Source organism: Tursiops truncatus, chromosome 15 (assembly GCF_011762595.2).
Source record: "Tursiops truncatus isolate mTurTru1 chromosome 15, mTurTru1.mat.Y, whole genome shotgun sequence".
Classification (NCBI taxonomy): Eukaryota; Metazoa; Chordata; class Mammalia; order Artiodactyla; family Delphinidae; genus Tursiops; species Tursiops truncatus.
Window position 1 is genome coordinate 38,840,710 of NC_047048.1, and position 18,567 is coordinate 38,859,276.

At 62.7% G+C, this 18,567-nt stretch overlaps 1 protein-coding gene and 1 long non-coding RNA gene across 5 annotated transcripts in view; both read right to left on the reverse strand.

Moving 5' to 3' along the window:
* RRBP1 (ribosome binding protein 1) overlaps positions 1-18,567 on the reverse strand; it is a 58,942-nt gene that overhangs the window by 7,166 nt on the left and 33,209 nt on the right. For 3 of the 4 annotated variants that reach the window (XM_073792582.1, XM_073792583.1, XM_033840151.2), the window contains 10 exons: positions 16,636-16,784; positions 15,466-15,588; positions 10,894-11,046; positions 10,092-10,210; positions 7,997-8,150; positions 6,267-6,405; positions 4,291-4,460; positions 4,141-4,175; positions 1,628-1,718; positions 847-939 (listed from right to left, as the gene is read on the reverse strand). In XM_073792582.1, the coding sequence (XP_073648683.1) occupies positions 847-939; positions 1,628-1,718; positions 4,141-4,175; positions 4,291-4,460; positions 6,267-6,405; positions 7,997-8,150; positions 10,092-10,210; positions 10,894-11,046; positions 15,466-15,588; positions 16,636-16,784 (1,226 nt within the window). The remainder of the gene's footprint in view (positions 1-846; positions 940-1,627; positions 1,719-4,140; positions 4,176-4,290; positions 4,461-6,266; positions 6,406-7,996; positions 8,151-10,091; positions 10,211-10,893; positions 11,047-15,465; positions 15,589-16,635; positions 16,785-18,567) is intronic. The other variant, XM_073792584.1, reaches the window with a different exon arrangement.
* Positions 14,401-15,459, reverse strand: LOC141276508 (uncharacterized). Its single transcript, XR_012326180.1, has 2 exons — positions 14,853-15,459; positions 14,401-14,593 (listed from the first exon to the last, which is right to left on the reverse strand). It is a non-coding gene; the product is annotated as an uncharacterized lncRNA (long non-coding RNA).

Here is an 18,567-nt window from a genome sequence, read left to right on the forward strand (position 1 = left end):
GTGGCCTGCTATGGGCCCCCGACCTCGTGACCACCATTCAGGTGCCCGGGTCATGGGATGCCAAGCAAGGGCTGAGGACCCAGAGGCCAGCTCCCTGTCTTCATCTGGCTGTGTGACCACAAACAAGTCAGGTGACACCTCTGGTCACAGCTTCTGCATTTGCCACAGAAAGGCCAGACAGGCGCCCAGGTCACTCCTGGGGAGTGTAAGTGTAAGCTCCCCAGCTCCGCCTCTCGGAGGCCTCATCTGACACAGCCTCAGGCTTCCTGGGAGGCTTGTGAAAGTTGCTGCAAAGCTCATGATAACAGGACAGTAATTCTGCGTTGCAGGGGGAGCAAAAGGGAGAGGGAGGGCAGGCCTGGCCAAAGCCAGTGGTGAGGCCCCGCCTGCTCATGCTGCAGCTGCAGACCATGTCCCGGCCAGGGCCCTGGACACTGACCCACCCGTGCTCCCCCGACCTGGGCCTGAGTGCTCGCTACTAAAGACTGTCCTTCCCCCAAAGCTCAGTCACGGAGCCCCTGGGCCAGGACCGCAGGGGGCCTGAGAAAGCAGACAAACGTCAGGCGAGAAGAATTCACACGAGCGAAGTCCATGAACAGACCCAGCTCGGGGCCCCCGTGGCCTCCGAGGGCAAAAGGCCCAGCTGAGAAGCAGGAGACAAGGGCTTGCCGCTCCCCGCATGTCGGGGAGAAATGCGCGGCGGGAGGGCAGGAGGGCGGGCAGGAATGTGCAGCAGCCGGGCCCTGGGTGGACTTCTGAGATGCCCTGAGGCTGAGGCTGCCCTGCACGCAGTCTGTGTGGTCTGCTGAGCTGCTAGACGGAGGCGATCCCGAGGCCGATGCTGACCTTGGCCTGGGTCAGGGACCGCAGCTTCTCCTCGCAGCCCCTCTCAGCCGAGGCCAGAGCCTCCATCGCCTTCCAGTTCTTCTCTCGGAGGTCCTGGGAGGAGAGGGGAGACGGTCAACAGCCAGGCTGGTGTCCGCCGGGCGGGCGAGCCCTCTCCGACCCGTCTCTGGACCTCACAGGCCACCCCGGGCAGCACTGGCGCCAGGCCGCTCTTGGGTGGCCGGGGCCTGCGGGCGCCTTTCAGGGAGACGCGTCTGCGGGCGGCGGGGATCTGCCAGCTCTTCAGTGGGAAGAGGGTCTGCCACCGTGTGTGTGTGTGTGTGTGTGTGTGTGTGTGTGTGTGTGTGTGTGTGTGTGTGTGTGTGTGTGTGTGTGTGTGTGTGTGTGTGTGTGTGTGTGTGTGTGTGTGTGTGTGTGTGTGTGTGTGTGTGTGTGTGTGTGTGTCTTGGGTGTGTGTGTGTGTGTCTTGGGTGTGTGTGTGTCTCTTGGGTGTGTGTGTGTGTGTCTTGGGTGTGTGTGTGTCTTGGGTGTGTGTGTGTGTGTCTCGGGGGGGGGGTCCGGGGGGACGGCCCGGGTCGGAGGGACGCAGCCGAGGCTCCCATGCGCCCACCGCAGAGGAGGCGCCCTACAGCCCCCTCCTCACGCCAGGTGACCACATGACCAAGCCGACCCAGTGGGAGTCAGGACCCCCGAGCCCCACCACAGGGAGCAGCTGGACGGGACAAGGAGAGGCCCCGAGCCCCCTCCGCATCCACACGGCAGGTGGCCCCTTGACACTCACGTTGTTCTTCACTTTTTGCTGCTCAACTGCCTCCTTGAGCTCCGTGGCCTCCTTCTCCAGACACCACACCTGCGACTCCAACTCCATGAGGCTGAGGGGGGATGGCGGCGTCACTGCCGGGCTCCGAGGGCCCGCGGCCGCCATAGGCCCTGTCTCGGGGCCCCTTCCTCTGCCCCAGAACACCCGTGGGGCCTGGGGCTACGGTCAGTCCCCTCCCCAAGCCGGCACAGGCTTCAGGGGAGCCCCAGCAGCCACCGTGGCCCCTCCCCTGAGGGCTGGGGGCCCAGAGGCCAGCGCTGTCCCACTTGGTGGCACTGGCTGCGGGGACGGCAGCGGTCAGAGCTGCCACAACGGCCAGTGCGCGGACGCGCCGCGGACAGTCAGGTTTCCAGATGCTCTTTCTTCTGGTAAACTGAGCCTGGTCCCACTCTGTCCCGCAGCACGCGTCAGCTGGCCCTTCCCTGCGGCCACGGCTGCCCTCGAGACTGGGCTGGGGCTCCTCGGAGGACGCCGGGGCCGGAGGCTCGGGTGGCACCGTGGCCGGCACACCCATCAACTGCATCCCTGCTCTCGGCGCTGGGACCGTCCTGTGTCCAAAACCTAACTCTGCTGAGACCCGAAGGCTCCCCCTCAGTCCTGCGCCGGGGCTCCAGGGAATCAGCCCGAGACGACCCCGGATGCGTGCGGCTGGCAGGCCGGGGGGGCCATCTTTTCGCACTTCTCTCTGGACTCGAGGCCCTGCGGCTCCGTCCACCCCATCGCCCGGAAAGCGAGGGGTGGACGCTCTAGAACTGCTCTGGCTGCTCTGAGGAAGACGCTTCAAATGGACACTTAATACGTCACCTTCTGCGTTAAGATTTAGGACAGGGAAGCCCCGGGGTCGCACAAAAGCTGACATCCAGAAGCCGCCAACGCCGACTTGAAGCAACACAACAGGGCCCCTCTGGGAGCAGGAGGAAGCCCGTCTGAAGATGCCCCCGGGGGGGACACGTTCGTATTTCTCACCAGGGGCCGGCAGTACACCACGCTAAGGAGGTGCATGAGGACCAAATAACCTCAGCGAGGCTGTGTGCGCTGCCCGCTCTGACGCCCCCGAGCACCGTCTCATTTTCATTCTAAGTACCGTTTGCATGTGGCCTTGAAGACGGCTGTCGACTTCTTGGATGTTGGTTTCAGGCCACAGGACCTGACCCCACCCTCAAAGCTCCAGTGGGACCCCTCGCAGTTTCTCCTTAAGCCGCTGGCATTCTGCACCAGCGCTGGCCCCGCACACACCCCTGCAAGAGCACCCCCAAAGGCACGAGGCCCCGAGGAAGAAGGCACAGCAGGCCGGTGGCAAGGACACGCTGACAGTCACCCCCCTTGGTAGCTACGGCCCGAGTTCCAGAACATCTGGGGCCGGATCACTCATCCCCACCCCAGAACACGATGGCCTGGCCTAGACGCAACTTCCAGATAAACAGTCTGAGAAGGAAATTTTAAAAAACCCTAATTCTGCCAAACATCTACATGATGCAAAAAGCTAGAATCAACCCTGCTTGCAGCATGACTTAGGTAACTAGCAATTAGCTGTGCAGTCCAAGAAGCTGATCGTAAAATACAAGAAGCAAAACGCTTAACAAACACCTCTCTACCCTGGCAAGTGCCGTGAGAAACAGAGTTTGCGCAAAGCTTTCTGGGAAGGTGCACGGAGAGGGTTTCCTTCTGAGTCTCCAGCAAGATGCTTTGGGGCCGCCGTGAGGCCGGCTTCCTTCCCCAGCCCCCAAACCCGAGCCCAAGGCCACGGAACATGGGCCGTGGCCTGGGGAGGCGCTGGGGAGGGGACTCACTGGCAGCAGCAGCCGGAACAAGGGAGGTTGGTCAGTGGACGACCCAGGACATGACCGACCACCTGCATGCTTAACCCCACGTGGCTGCCCTGGGGACCCCCAGCCACGGCAGCCAGGGCCACCCCCCAAGCTCATGGACATCTGCTGAGGGACACATACCCAGCCCCCTGGCCTGAGAAGCCCACCAGATCTTAGCAACAGCAAACACACAGTCCAAGCAGGCCTGGGGCTGGGCCACTGAAGTCACCCGGCATCAACCCTGCGACCTGGTCAGCTGTGAACCGCACCGCATCCCAGATCTGTGCAAAAGCCCGGGCATCCTCCCGGGTTCTCCACTCTGGGCACGTAACCACTTTCCCGTTTGGGTTACAACTTCAGCTCCTAAATTCCCTCGCCCTGTGACGTGGAGAGAACACCCTGACCAGCCGGTCCTTCCCGGGGAGAGAAGGATGGATGGATGCATGGATGGACGGATGGACAGCGAGGCCCATCCCCCTGCCGAGGCGCAGCCACTCTCCCCACAGCCTCGCTCCTCGAAGCAGGAGCTCCCTGCAAGGTGCCCTCTTCCCTGCCCAGCCTGTCCTCGTCCTCGAGGTCACTGGAGGGATGGGGAAAGGCAGGGCGTCTCAGAGGGCTCCTCCCTGGGATCCCCGCACCCAGGCCACGGCCCCTGCCTCCTCTTACCGGGCCTGCTGCTGGTTGGCCTCCTCTCGGCTGGCCTGGAACGAGAGACAGAGCCCTGAGGTCACCACGAGACCACCTCGCATGACAGGTCATCAGGGCAGGGCCCCTGTGGGGTGGGTGGGGGCGCTCCCAGGAGGAGGTGCAGCTGACCTGGGCGTCCCGGGCCTGGCTCGCCTCCAGCAGGGCCTCGATGGAGCGGATCCTCTCCGTGAGCTGCGAGTTTTGTGCCTTGGCCTCGTCCAGCTGCCCGTGGACACTGCTCAGCTCCTCGCACCTGCTCCTCACCTCAGCCTCGGAGGACTGCAGCTTGCCGTGCAGCTCTGCGGGGAGGGAGGCCAGCGGGTTGCAGGGTGCGGGGAAGGCCGGCACAGGTGCCCCATGCTGCCCAGTGCACGCCTGCGGGCTTCCAGGCACTCCCCTGACCCCTGGGTGTCCTGTTAGCTGGTGGAGAAAGTCACAGCCTGGCTTCCTTCTCAAGGACTCACTAGGGTAGAACAGAACGCCCCCGGATCACTCAGGAAAAGATGGAAAACTGAATGGGCTCCTGTTGCAGTTTCTAAAACCTTACTCTCTGGGAGATGGGCTCACGTCGCTGAGACCAGAGGCAGGGGGGCGCCTCAACGTGCCCTCCCCCGGTGACCTCCGCTAAGCCCCACCACGGCTCTGAAAGTCCTCCACGTGTGCCTGACTCCAACGGCGGCCCGGCCCTGGTCTCCTCCCTGAGCCCTGGCTCAGACGCCGGCCACGTCCACACGCAGCTCTGCTCAGACCTCCTGGTCCCCTCGCTGTGGCTGTTCTGCTTTCCTGTGCCCCCGCCTCTCACTCACCTACCAGGCTTGTGGATCCAACATCCACTGCCTGCCGAATCCACCAGCGCCTCCGTGGCTGCCTGGGCCCAGCCCAGGTGCCTTTGGTCCGACGACTGCAAGGCCCCATCCCTGGTCCCCACCGGGAGCCGGAGCATCCAGAAGTGCAGATGGGATCCCGCCAGCCCTGCCCGTGCTCCCCGCCCCCTCAGCACTCCACACGGCCCCTGAACTCTTCAAAGGAGGGTGGCCCGGCCCTGCCCGTCTACCCCACACTAGCCACTGCCTTCTTCTCCAGTCTCGCTTGCTGACCTGCATCTGTTTCTTGTACAGGCCAAGTTCAAGTTCACTCCCATTCTCAGGGGCCCCTTCGCGGTTTCTGTGAGGCTGGCCTCTCCCCATCATCCAGACCTTGGGCTTAAACATCCCCTTCTCCCCAGAGAGGCCTCCCCTGACCACTCAAAGCCACACCCGGCCCATCACAGCAGGGGTCAGCAAACTAGGCCCTTGGGCCAACCCAGCCCACAACGTGTTCTTGAAAATAAAGCTTTATTGGCACGCAGCCAGGTCTGTCTGTCTAGGGTGGCTTTTGCACTGTGGCAGCAGAGCTGAGCAGTTGTGACAAATACCATTTGGCCTACAAAGCCAGAAGTATTTACTGCCTAGCCCTTCACAGACACAGCCTGCCGTTTCTAGGGCCTGCTCTCGGTCACGCTGCCTACCTGAAGTCTGTCGACATGGGTCCATCTACTGTGCCCGTCTCTCCTGCCGGAACGCGGCCCCAAGCCCGCTGCTTCACTCCCGGCCAAGCCCCAGGCACCCACAGGAGTGCTCGGCCCCCAGCAGCGGCTCCAGAAGTACTGGTGAGCCCTCACGGGCACGGTCTGCCCTGCTTCTCTAGGGGCCCTTGGTGCCCTGGGTTTCGTCACCACCTCCCGTTTGAGAAGGTGACTTGTGAACACAGGGGGACCATAAACCCACCTTCCAAATCTGGCCTCCAGGCCTGACTGGGCTGGAAGAGAAGGCCGGCAGCAGCCCCAGGAGCATCACGGCTCCAGGTGGGCCCCACAGCAAGTGACGCCGAAGGGGCAGCATCTTCCACCTTGAGCCCGCCCCCGTATCCCACCCCACAGGCCACACCCCCACAGGCTCCATCCCACCCCCATATCCGGCCCCACAGGCCCCGCCCCCACATTCAGTCCTCCGCAGCCCAGGCCTGACCCCGAGCACCCCCGGCACGTCCCCTGACGGGTGGGGAGTCAGGGGTCCCAGCTGCCCTCGCCACCCCCACCACGGAGCCGGCCCCCACACCGCCCTCACCGGCCATCTGCTGCTGCTGCTCCCGGGCCTTCTCGGCGTCCGCCCGGAGGCTGGCATGGCTGGTCTGCGAGCGGCACAGCTCCCGGCTGACCTCATCCAGGCGCTTCTGCAGGGCCTCCTCGCTCTCCTTGTGAGACGCCTGGGGGCCAGCAGAGGGAGGAGGGCTGGGAGGATGCGGCAGGAGGTGGGCCCTCAGCCGGCTCTGCCGTCTAGAGCTCCTCACACCCTGCCATCCTGTGCCGATGACTTATATAAGCCTCCTGGATTTCCAGGTCAGTTCACCTGCTAGAAAAGGCCAAGAGGCCACCCTGGACCCTGAAGAGCGGGCTCCTGGGGAAGAGGCCTCAGGTGAAGGCAGGACAGCCCCAGAAAGGCAAAGGCCCATTTTCACCTGAATGTGGCACAGGGAGAGGCTTCCTACAAGCTAAACGTCCGGCCTGAGCTGGAGATTTCCCGAGGGGGCCTGGGAAAGGGCATATGGTTGTTAGGCAGTTCTGGACAAGGCATCCGTGTGTGTCAGCCACCCCAAGACACAGGTACCACCACCACACCCACATTACAGGTGGGGAAACTGCACCTCTGAAATCCGGGCCTCACTACCAATACCACGGGGACTCTGTGACCTCAGAGAGAGGAGATGCTCGCGGCCTGGGAATTCCTGGCTACAGTGATGGTGACAACCCGGGCGCCAGAAGCCTCCAGCCCCGGAAGCCCCAGCGGCACCCGACAGCCTTCAGAACATAACCACCAGGCCCTCCCCAGGGGCTCTGATCTCACTGCTCAGGGTGGACCTACTTTACACCAAGTTATCCATCTCAATTCCACCCAAACAATCCAAACTTTGTTTATCTGTGCCTGTTCTTAGGCACACACACAGCAGTCTTACAATTTCGTGTCTGTCGTTCTAGTCCCTTCCATAAAACAGCCCCACTGCCCCACACGCTACAGCCGAGAGCTTCAGTGACTGAGCAGAAACAGTTGCAAAGCTGTGTGGGTCTCCAGGGTTTCCTTGTCCTCCAGAGAAGTTACACGCACAGAGGTATGACAATTGCCCCACGCCCGGTCACCCTGCCCCGAAACAGGCCAGCTGGGGGACGCAGCACTCGTCGGGCCAATGAGCAGGGAGGCCCCGAGACTGAGGGGCCCACTGGTTGCTGCCCAGCACCTATGGGGCAGGGAGGGGACAGTCTTCCTCCCTCTGGACAACAGGCGTCCCCCTGGGAAAATACGAGCTTCCGGGCCACATCCAGAGGCTGAGAAGAAAGAACACCCACCGGGCCTTGAAGCCAGAGGCCGCGCCCGCCGGCCTGGCTGCGGCCGGAGCTGTGACACCACACGTGTGGCAAGTGTGGGACGCTGACTGCTCTGGGGCTGCCCTGGGGCTCAAACCCTGGCTGTGGGTGAACTGGCAGAGTTGCTGAACTTTGTGCATCCAATTTCCTTCTGGGTAAATTACAGATAATAACACTATCTACCCCATAAGGTTGCAATGAGAATTACCTGAGTTAAGCTTGTAAACGTTCAGAACAACGCTTAGCACACAGAAAGCACCCACTCTATGCTGACCAGGTATCACTACTAACGAGGCCAAGGTCAAGGGTTCCAGCCCCAGCCCTGCCTGGGTCCACTGCAGTCACAGTCACAGCTGAGAAGGGAGGACCCAGGGAGGCCACGCGTAGAGCCTGGCGGGCAGGATTCACGGGCACCGAGGTGGCTGCCCCCGAGCTCACCTGCAGCTGCAGGACCTGCTTCTCAAAGGCAGCCGCCTTGGCCTCCAGCGTCTTCCGCTGCTGCTCCTCCTGCCGTGCGGCCTCCGACTTCTCCACCAGCTCCTTGCTGACCTTGCCCAGCTCCTGCCGGAGCTTGGCCAGCTCTGCATTCTGCCTGCAAGACAGTCAGGAGGCCCCGCATGACGGACAGAAGAGGGCTCAAGTCAGCTCTCGCCAGCCCCAAGAGCCGCCCCGGGAGATGGGACCAGAGGTCTGAGCCCTTCCTCCGGGGCACCTGCTCTTTCTGAAGTAGCTGCCCATCTTGGAGCCCCTCTGAGGCCCTCTATATAATCAGCCACGTGGGTGTGACGTGTTTTGTTGAAGATGCTGTTTTACAAACACGGTGGAGGGACCAGCAAAAGCCAAGGGCAAAATGTGCACTAAAGCAGCCCATGGAGCCCCTGACAGAAGTGGCTGATTCCTCACGGCTGGTCTGGGCCCAAATGAGCCCTGGGATGCTGCCCTGCAGGACCGGGACCGGCGGCCCGCTCGAGTCCACACGCTGGATCCACTGGCCCACTGAACCACAGCCAGGCAGGGAAAGAGGCTGCAGCATCTTACACGAGACCCCTCAACGCTGCACAAGAGCTGGGTCTCAGGACCAGCGAGGAGGTTCAGGAGTGACGGAAGGAGATGTGACTGACAGCGAAAGGGGCAACTCCGGACCCGCCTTTCCCAGCATGAGGAGGTCGTCAGCGTGCAGCCTCCTTCACAGCACAAAAGACACCTCTTCACGGCAGGACTGACCGTCCAGCCAAGGGACAGTACCAGACCAGGTGAAGGCAACAGAAGAGACGGTCCACAGCCCTGAGAGGCAGGAAACCTGGCCAACACCAGCTCTGCCCTGCTGCCTGGGGAGGGGAGATGTGGGCCCCCCGTCTGCACGGGGGAGGCCGCCCCAAAGCCCTCTGCGGGGCCCTCAGTGCACGCTTTCCAGGGCCAAGATTCGAGACCGGGGAGCCCACGCGAGGCTGGACTCCGGTACCAGGGATGGGGATGAGGGTGGGAGGCCAGCTGGGTGGCCCCTTGGGACCGACATGAAGCTCTGGGAGGGACGTGGGGACACCCGTCCCACACGGCAGAGTGTCCGCAAGCTGATGGAGTCAGTAGCCGCAACTCAGGGCCAGGCTTTAGAGCTGTCCCCAGGATGGAGCCAGTAGTGGACACTACATGAGAAGGAAGCCAGTGTCCCTCTGTCCCCACGGTCACCTTCTGCCATGACTGCTGAGGAAACCGCAGCCCCAGACCATCAACCTGCCAGCAGGTCAGGACGGAGATGAAGACAGGGACCCCTGAGAGAAGGGACCAGCGAGGAGGGTGGCCGTCAACCTCACTCCGAGTCAGCGGGGCCGCCAGGAAAAGCAGCCTTGTGAGCACAGGCTTTGCTCCCGGTGCCGCTTGTGGGCGACACTCTTCCCACCTGCCCTCCTGCTACGGGCGCCTGCTCTCTCTGCTCCCGTCAGCCTCCTCTGGGGGAGAGGGGATGGTCTGGGGATAACAAGCACCCCAGAAATCCCTACAGGACACCCCGGACGAGAGAAGGCAAAGAAACGGGAACCAAGAGAAAATGCAGTGGGGCTTCCTCCTGGCCAGCCTGCTGGGGTGGTGGTGCTGAAAACAGGGCCACAGAAGACCCTGCCCCCTGGGGAGTGGCCTCTGCCGGCTCACGGAGGCCTCCTGGCTTCAGCTCCTGAGCAGCAGACGTCCCCTCCTGCACAGGAGACCTGACCAGGGGGATTCAGGGCACTCAGGCCCACGGCAGGGCCCACACCACACCAGACCCTCATCTTGGATGGTCAGCCTGGCTCTGATACTCTGGGCCAGAAGCAGGGACACTGTGAAAATAGACATGAAAAAGTATCTGCTCTCCCAGCAAAGCCAGGACCTGAGGGGATCTGGTGACACGGATGCCGGGCATGGGCTGGAGCTCACTAGCCCTCCCAGGGCCTGACCACGCGAGAGGTCGCCGGCCACGTGTTGAAGGCTCACGGAGGGACCCTGCCCACTCCGGGCCCTCGGGGAGGTGCCAGGGTCCGGCCAGGGGCGCAGGGCTTACTTGCTCTCCACTTGGCTCGTGGCCTGGTTCAAGGCGTCCCTCAGGATGGAGTTCTCCTGCTGCAGGCGGGCCAGCTGCGTGTTGGGGCCATTCTCCAGCTGCTCCTGGAGCGTCCGGATCTGAAAGGTCATCCAAGGGGCATCAGAGGCCGCTCGGCCTGACAAAGAGAGCCACCTCGGAGCAAGGTTGGCAAGACCCCAGCCCGCAGACAAGAGCCCGGAGGGCTCCGCCTTCTCCCCCCGAGGTGGGGAGGCCCCCTCAGAACAGGGGCCGGAAAAGTGCAGAGCCGAGCACTCAGCCCAAAGCCCCAGACGGAGCTGGTGCGCTCTGCCCCGACCGAGGCTCTGAGACCCAGCAAAGGGCCACAAGCCACAGCCTACGGTTACCCCGAAGATGCCGTTTCCTGCCCTCTGACCCCCTGTGGCGCGGCCCGCGGAAGCGGAGTGCAGGGCTCTGGCCGTGCAGGCCAGGGCTGGCCCGCCCGCCGCTGGGGCTGTGCGGTTTTTGGGCCTCTAGTTTTATGGCGTTCTCCCAACCTCGAGCGGAGGAGGTGGAGCCGGCATGACTCCAGGGTCATGGAGAGGCTGTGAACTTGACCCATGGGCCCCCAGGGAAAAGGATGGAGTGCTGACCACTTGGGACCAGAGTGCTTTCAGACAATGCTCTTTAAAATGTGCATACATCTTCCTGCTTATTAACGTTAAACACACACACCATCTGGCCAGGTGAAACAACCCGCCCCCAAACAAACGCGATGGTGAGGGCCCCGTCCGCGGGCATCCGTGCCCGCCCTGCTGCCCACCTTGCCCTGCAGCTGCTGCACCTCCTGCACATGCTCCCGGTAGCTGGCCTGCATGCGCGCCTGCACGGCCGTGATCTCCTGCTCCCGGGCCACCAGCTGCTTTTTCACTTTGGCCTCCCCGGCTGCTGCCTTGGCCTTTTCCGCTGCCAGCTCCTGGGAGAAAGCAGAGGGCAGAGAGGCTGGTGAGGCGGGCGGGGGCAGCTTATCAGATGAAACCAAGACCATCATGACCCGGAACATGACCTGGGGCCAGGAGGAGCCTGATTGCAGAGCCACAAGACCCCCGTCCTGAGCTCTCGGACAGACGGGAGCAGCCACAGCAGAGAACGAGCAGGGGATGAGGAGGGACCCCGGAATCCCTGCCGGCCTGACTGGCGGAGGGCTGGCCATCAGGCCTTGAACACAGTGGGCACCGTGGATACAGGCAGGAGCTGGGCAACGTGGCATCCTGTCCCTGGGCTCTCCAGGGGCACTGGCTGAACCCTGCTGGGATTACAACACCCTGGTTTGGCTCAGCGTCCGACAGCCAGGCTCCAGAACGCCCTCTTCTACTTGAGTATCTCTGTCAGGACTGACAAGGCAGCAAGCCCTGATGGCCGAGGGGTCAGCCCACTCCTAGAGGGCCTAGGTCCCCGTGGACAGCCACTCGGTCCACCGCCCTATCCCTGGAATGTCTGCTCCGGTCAGTGGCAGATGCCCACAATGAACACGGGACGCGGGGCCTGGGGACCCAGAGCCGCAGGCAGGGGCAGAGCGCAGGGTGGGAAGGGCTGGCCAAAGGATGGGGTCTCCATCATCGCAGAAGGAATGGCAGTGGACGGAAACAATGGGGGAGCAGGAAGTGATAGTGTGAGGAGGGACCCGTGCACCGGCCCCCTGGCGGAGGTGCTCTCTGTCGAGGGGGCCTCTAGCCAGACTGGGGCACAAGTCCCATGAGATTCAAGTCCCCTCCCCGTCCTGGGCAGTGGACCAGAGAAGCGGGAGAGCCTCCTCTTCTCCAGGCCGGGATCCTAGGGAGGTCTATCCCAAAGGGCCAGAGGGCCCCTCCCGTCTGAGATGGGACAGAACCGGAGGCCAGGGAAGGGCCAGGCTGAGCGGGTGGCCGCTGGGTGCCAGGGCAGCTCTGCATGCCTGGAGTTCCCTGGGACCATCCAGGACCCCTGGCCCCGCTCTTCAAAGAAATCCTCTTCCTGGCTGTGCCCAGGGCGAGGGCCCACAGGGGCAGAGGCCACTCGGACACGCATGTGTCTCGTTCCTTCAATCCTCTCAGTAAGGCGAGGCTCTCCATCTCTGGTTTGAAGCTGAGCTCACAGAGCCTCGGGGAGGACACGCTTTCGAAGGCCGAGAGCAGCCCTAAGCGACAGGATGGGCAGGAACCTGGGGCCTTGTGGGCCCACGAGGGTCCCAGAAGGGATGGTATGCGAGGTGCCCCTCCTCTGGCTGAGCTGGCCGCTCGGCGGGGATTCAGGGCTCCGGCAGGCTTCCTCTGACCCATGCCTGCCACCCTACCCCAAGCAGAACAGAGGCTCCTAAGTACACGGTCCAGCCCGATGAATAATCAAGGCCACACAGAAGTGGCCCTCCGCCCACCATGCCAGATGCCCGGAGGCTGAGCATAGGTCTGGGGAAGGCCTTCCCCACCCTGAGCAGGCCTCAGGCAGGTCTGGGCATCCACCCGGCTCAGGGTGTAAGGATCCCAGTCTCCTGGGACAGGGTCCCAAGGCCACCAGGATTCAATGGGATTTCCCTTCCTTTTGCCCTGGGACTTTTTAAAGGCAAAGAAAGGCCAGATTTTCCTCAGGGCATCTGTTTCATCCTCCACAGCTTCTCTTTCCTCTAGGAGCTCAGAATCCCAGGACTCCTCCTGTCTGTCAAATTCTTAATTCAGTTGCAGTGGTCAGACTTATCTTCTTGAAAGGCACACCTGCTGCTGGGGGCCGGAGCCCCATTTCCTCTGACTGAGCTGAGAGGCACCGTCGCGACACCACCAGCCCAGAAACTCACTTGCTCCCCAGGCCGAGCGGGCCCTGCACCGTGAATCTCCCGAGGCGGCTGAGGCGTGGACTGGAGCACCCCCGCCCTGAGAGTCTCCTTGTCCACGGAGGATTCAGAGCCCAGCCTCTCGGGCCCGCGTGAGGACAGGATGGGGTCCAGCCCAGAGTGTCACCTCGGGACAGAGGCCCCGGTGCCCAAGCAGATGACAGCTGGAAAGAGTTTTCCAGAAGGACGGCTCTGGAGCCACGTGTGGTTCCTCAAATCCCTGAACACGTCCCCGAAGACGCTCAGAAACCAGGATGGAGGTCTCAGGACGCCCGAGCCCGTGAACTGGTGCCCGGAATGGTCTTTGAACCCAACTCTGTTGACTTCACCCACTTGCAAGGCGCCCACTTAACCTGGCAGACAGTCCACACGGCCTCTGTGTCCTTTAGCCACAGATCACAAGAAAAGGAATTCACCAAAACCCTCTTTTGCAACCATAAAAACTTCTGTACAAGGACAAAGAAATTGTGACGCGAACTAAACAAGAAACGCGGATCCTATCCACCCCCCAGCTCCTGGGATGATCAAGTTAGTCGGAACTTCTACATTCTCAGAAGTTTCTCATATAACTTTACTCAACAGTGCTAGGCTGGAAGACGTGGCACAGCAGTGGAATCCCCTCCGCTCTGCTTGAAACTCTCAACAGAGAAATGCAGGGACTCAGCATCCACGGACTCCAGGGCACAGAAGGACAGATGGCGATGCCTGGGCCTCAGTGGCCCCTGCCAGGCAAGGTGACCTCTGAGCTGAGACAGGAAAATGGGGGCCCCACCCTGGAGGGCTTCCTGAAGGAGGGGGCTCTTTCCAGTGAGCCAAGTGGTGAAGGGCACTCGAGGCTAATGCAGGAGCACCAGAGGCCCCGGGGAGGCAGTGAGGAGCAGGCGCGTCGGGGAGCAGACTCGGGTCTGAAGACTGGGAGCCACCTGCGCTTGAAGAGGCGGCCCTCCCAGGGCTGCATAAGCGCTGAGAGCCCGTGAAGACCCCCTGCGGCTCAGGGAGAAGGATGCCGTGGGGGAGGCAGGGCCCCAGCTGGACGCACTGTCAGACGTCTTGCCTCAGAGCCAAGGCCTGGAGCCCCAGGGGCTGCGCCTGTGTCTCATGGCAGGGAGACGGTGCCTGGGCAGGGCTGGAAATGCGTCTGGTCGGGGAGGGGGAGGGCGAGGGGGAGGGGGTCTGTGGGTCAGCTGCGCTAGGGTTTGGAAACTCAAGTAGCCACCCCGGAGGGGAACGGCAAGTGTCCTACACAGGCAGCAGCGCCTAAGGGGCTTCCTGTTGCAGGGTGCACCCCCCACCCCACACCTGCTGTCCAGCCCGAGGTGGCCGGAGACCCCGGCAATGGCCACCATCCCCGTCAGAGGCTGCAGCTGCTCACTCGTGACACGTCCAGCCCACCCTAATCTCAGGGGCCAGCACGAGGAACTGGCCGGGCAGCCACACAGCCACCAGCCACAAAAACAGTCACTCCCCTTTCCTCTCACGTGAGCTTTATTTTGGGGTCAACACATCTTCTCAGGTTGTCCAAAAAGAGGATACAGAAGAACAGCCCCCAGAACCACAGACTCCACAGTCGCTGCTGGCCGCGGGCCCTTGGGGCAGGAGGCCTGGGACTCACAGCCCACTTCCATGGGGCAGAGGCTCCTGGCCTGGGACGCGCCAGCAGCTGGGCGGAAAGGGAAGCGCAGTCGGCTCTTGGGAGCAGGGTGAGTGGCTCTGGCCGCCCTGCATCCAACCAGCAACCCGAGGCCGCGGGGGACACTCCCGAGAGAGAAGACGAAGGCCACCGGGCAGGAGGCTGCACTAGGGGAGGCCTCAGAGACCGGCCTTCCCCTTCCGCCTCCTGGATGGAGCCTGACCAGGAGCGACCACGGCAAAGCCTCGTCTTCCGCTCCCGCCGCCCGTCCGTCCCCCACTGAACAAACCTTCCCGTCTGGCCTAGAGCCGCAGCCGTCGCTCAGGACGAACTCTGAGGCCTCGTGAGTGAGCGACGCAGGCGCCCAGCCGTGTGGGATGTTCCGAGGCCCCAGCCGCCTCCCTGCGCCCGCTGTCCCGCGGAGGAAGCAGGGACAGGGCGAGGGCCACGCAGGGCGCGATGCTGGGAAGGACAGCTTAAACGGGAGGGACCAGCTTTCTGCAGGGGACCTGGACCTCCTCCTCACAAGGAGTGGCCATGTGCCGACCCCTCCTGAACGAGGCCCCCAGCCCGTCGGGGCAGCACGGGCCCTCGAGACCAGTGTTCACTGGGTACATACGTGTCACGTGCTGAACCACCACGGGACCGCTCCCCAGACAGCGGAGAAGGGGCAGCAGCCCCGCTAAGCCCTCGCCACGGCTTTCTGCTCCAATTCTCAAGAAAAGACCCTGGGACCCACCGTGCCCACCCTCCTCTCAGGGCATCACCCTAAAAAGACGGGGCCACAACCGCAGGGCCGGCTGTCCCCTCCAACCCGTGCGTTCCCAGTCCCGAGAGGGACCCCGCTGTGCAGGGGTCCTCACGCAGCCACAGCCCCCGGGCCGACCCGGCGCCGGCCCTACCTTATTGAGCTCCCTCAGTTTGCTCTTGGCGGCGGCCGCGTCCTCCTGCTCTGTGGCCAGCAGCTTCTCCTTCTCTTCCAGCTGGCGTTTCAGAATCGCCACGGGGTCACCCTTCTGAGTGGCCTAGAGATGCCCACAGAGCCACGTTAATGGGGTGGCCAGACGCCTGGTTTGAGACTCACCCCGACCATCAGACCCGACCCAAAAGCAGAGCGGCGGCCTGACGGCACACACTTCTGGGGGCGGCCCCTGCCTCTGCCGCCCGGTCGGCCAGGCCTCGGGTCCAAAGCTCTGGACCCCTGGGGTAGTTGTGGGAGCATGGTTCTTCCCTAACCCCAGTCGATGGTGGCCAGGGCCTCTTCCCGGCCTGCTGGGGGCCGTCGGCCATCGTCCCTGGCTTGGTGCCCATCCCTCAGCTGCTGGGGGCGGCCTGCAGGCTGCCAGCTGAAGCCTGGAGGCCCGGGCACGGGGTGGGGGTGGGGGGTGGGTACCTGGGGACAGTGGCCTGAGCTGAGTTCAGGCCTCTCTTGTTGGAGGGGAGCGGCCACCTTGACCTCCGGCCACTTCAGGCCCAGAAGACGGCCCAACGCGCACTGAGCGAGGAGCTCCTGTGACCGCAGGGCCCGTCACCACTCAGCAAGGGCTGGGGCGGGGCGGGGGGGGGGGGTGACCCAGTGGCCTCAGGACACTCCCAACATCTCTCACCACTGAGGTGCCACAAAATCCTCCAGCAAAATTACCTACAATTCCAGCTGTTTAAGGAACAAACATGCCCCGCGGCACCTCCTGGGGCAGCTCGTGGCCACAAGCACCAGACAGAGAGAAACCAGGGAGACAAACACCCTCCTTCCTGAGCCCGAGCCCCGGCCACAAACCAGCGGATCCCAGCTCCTGGCCCCCCCGACGCCCCGCCCCGGCCCTTAACAGCCCTCCTGCTGCAGTGGCTGGGCTGCAGCTGAAGCAGAAGCATCTGCGGGTGATTCACGCAGCCCGACCTGGGGAAGGGCACAGAGTTGTGCCGAGAGGCAGGTGGAGGTGTTCCAGGAACACTCCGCGCAGCTTGTCAGGTCAGGTGCGGCCGGCCTGCGGGGCACCATCCAGGGGAGGCCGGGGCCCAAGACCAGGAAACCACTGCCACTCACTGGCCCCTGGGGTGGGGGGAGGGCCCACCTTATGCCACGTGTCCTGGACAACACCTGCTTTCTCAGACAGGATCTCGATGAGCCGCTGGGCCTCGCCCTCGCTGAACACCATGCTTCCGACCGTGGAGACCAGCGTCTTGTAGGGGAGGCAGAGCGGGCTGTCGGTCTCCGGGGGCCCTGCACAGAAGGGAAGGGGCAGGGACTCACACTCGGGCACCAGCCACCAAGCCCGTCACACCCCAGAGCAGCAGAGGCCAGTCAGAGCCGAGGTCTCTGTCTGGCTGCCCAAGGTCTGCGGGCCGAGTGCAGCGAGCCCACCCTGGGGTCTCAACTGGACTCAGCTCAGGTCCTGCTCAAAAACAGCAGCGGGGAAGGTCCCCAGGAAAGAAAGGCTGAGTATTCCTGGGCTGGAGGAGATGTCCCCCTACTTTTTCATCATCAAAGTGAGCAGACTTGGGCAAGGCATACTTTCCCATAGGTGCTTTTTTCCTTCCTTCTTTTCCCAGCAAACTGCCTAGGCCGGCTCTGGCCGTGCGCCACCCAGCGACGCTCACGCCCCTGCCAAGACTGAGCCCCACCGGCGGGGAGCAGGAGGCTGCCTCCCCGACGTCCTGGTTCAGACCCTCTATTTCCAGCCCTCCCTGGACGAAGCTTAAGGCAGGTTTCAGGACAGGGATGGCTGGGTTCGTCCAGAACAGGGCTGCCCGCTCGCTGGTCCATTAGTGCGTGACCTTGCTGGAGAACACAGAGCCATGTGCCAACAGCCAGCTGTCACTCCTGGACGCCCGACGCCCCCGCGATAGCTTCACTCTCACGCAGCCCCTCACACAGCCCCAAAGACACGAAAGGGTGAACAGAGACCCCCCCCCCCGTCTGGCAGCTCCTCGCGCTGAGCTCCCCAAACTGCCCACGAGCTGTGGAACGACAGGGCCCCAAACGAGCTGAAACAGAACCAAGCGGCCGCCTGCAGCGGCACCTGCAGCCAAGCCCACCTCACTGAGGACAGCGAGGGGAAGGTTTCCATGGCAACCGAAATTCTCTGGCTTGTCACAATATTTTCACTCCCTAGTCACAATATTGTCATTACAAGTCAAAGCACTTAGCAGGATCCCCTAATAAAGGGGACGTGGCACGTGGCGAGCTGGTTGCTACGAGCACCTTCACTTTAGAACTTTCTACCCCGCGAAGCTCGGGAGTAAAAATAACCATGTTGGGCTTCCCTGGTGGCGCAGTAGTGGAGAGTCCGCCTGCCGATGCAGGGGACACGGGTTTGTGCCCCGGTCCGGGAGGATCCCACATGCCGCGGAGCGGCTGGGCCTGTGAGCCATGGCCGCTGAGCCTGCGCATCCGGAGCCTGTGCTCTGCAACGGGAGAGGCCACAACAGTGAGAGGCCCGCGTACCGCAAAAAAAACAAAAAAAAACAAAACCATGTTGACATTAAAGGCCTAGGAGCTTGAGGGTGTCATGAAAACTGGGAGGTGGGGGGAGGCCCTCTTCAACCTTCATTCTTTTCACTGAAATATGTACGTAAAATAATTTTAATGGTAAACTTCTGCACCCTAGAGAAAATTCAAGTACAGCTAAGCCAAAAGAGAAGGAACCACTCGGACGAAAACCTCACGGTCAGCAGTTTGGTCTCTGGGCTTCCTGCTCCGCCCCGTCGGCCTGCAGACCGATGTTTCTGCCAGGCTTTTTCAGAAGAGGGAGGTCGGCCGGAGTCAGACTGGGCAGGATGGGCTCCCTGAAGCTGGCCACTCAGATGTTTTCCTCTGCGGACCCAGAGATGCCTGCTCCTGCGCTGCCCCCAGCCATGCCGGCTGCCAGGCACCTGCCACGTGGCTAGTGGTGGGAACTGGGGTGGCTCCCAGGGGAGCACACACCAGATTGTGAAAACTTGGTATGGAAAAACAAAAGAATGTAAAATACCTGCAATGATTATTTTATATTGATTGCATATTG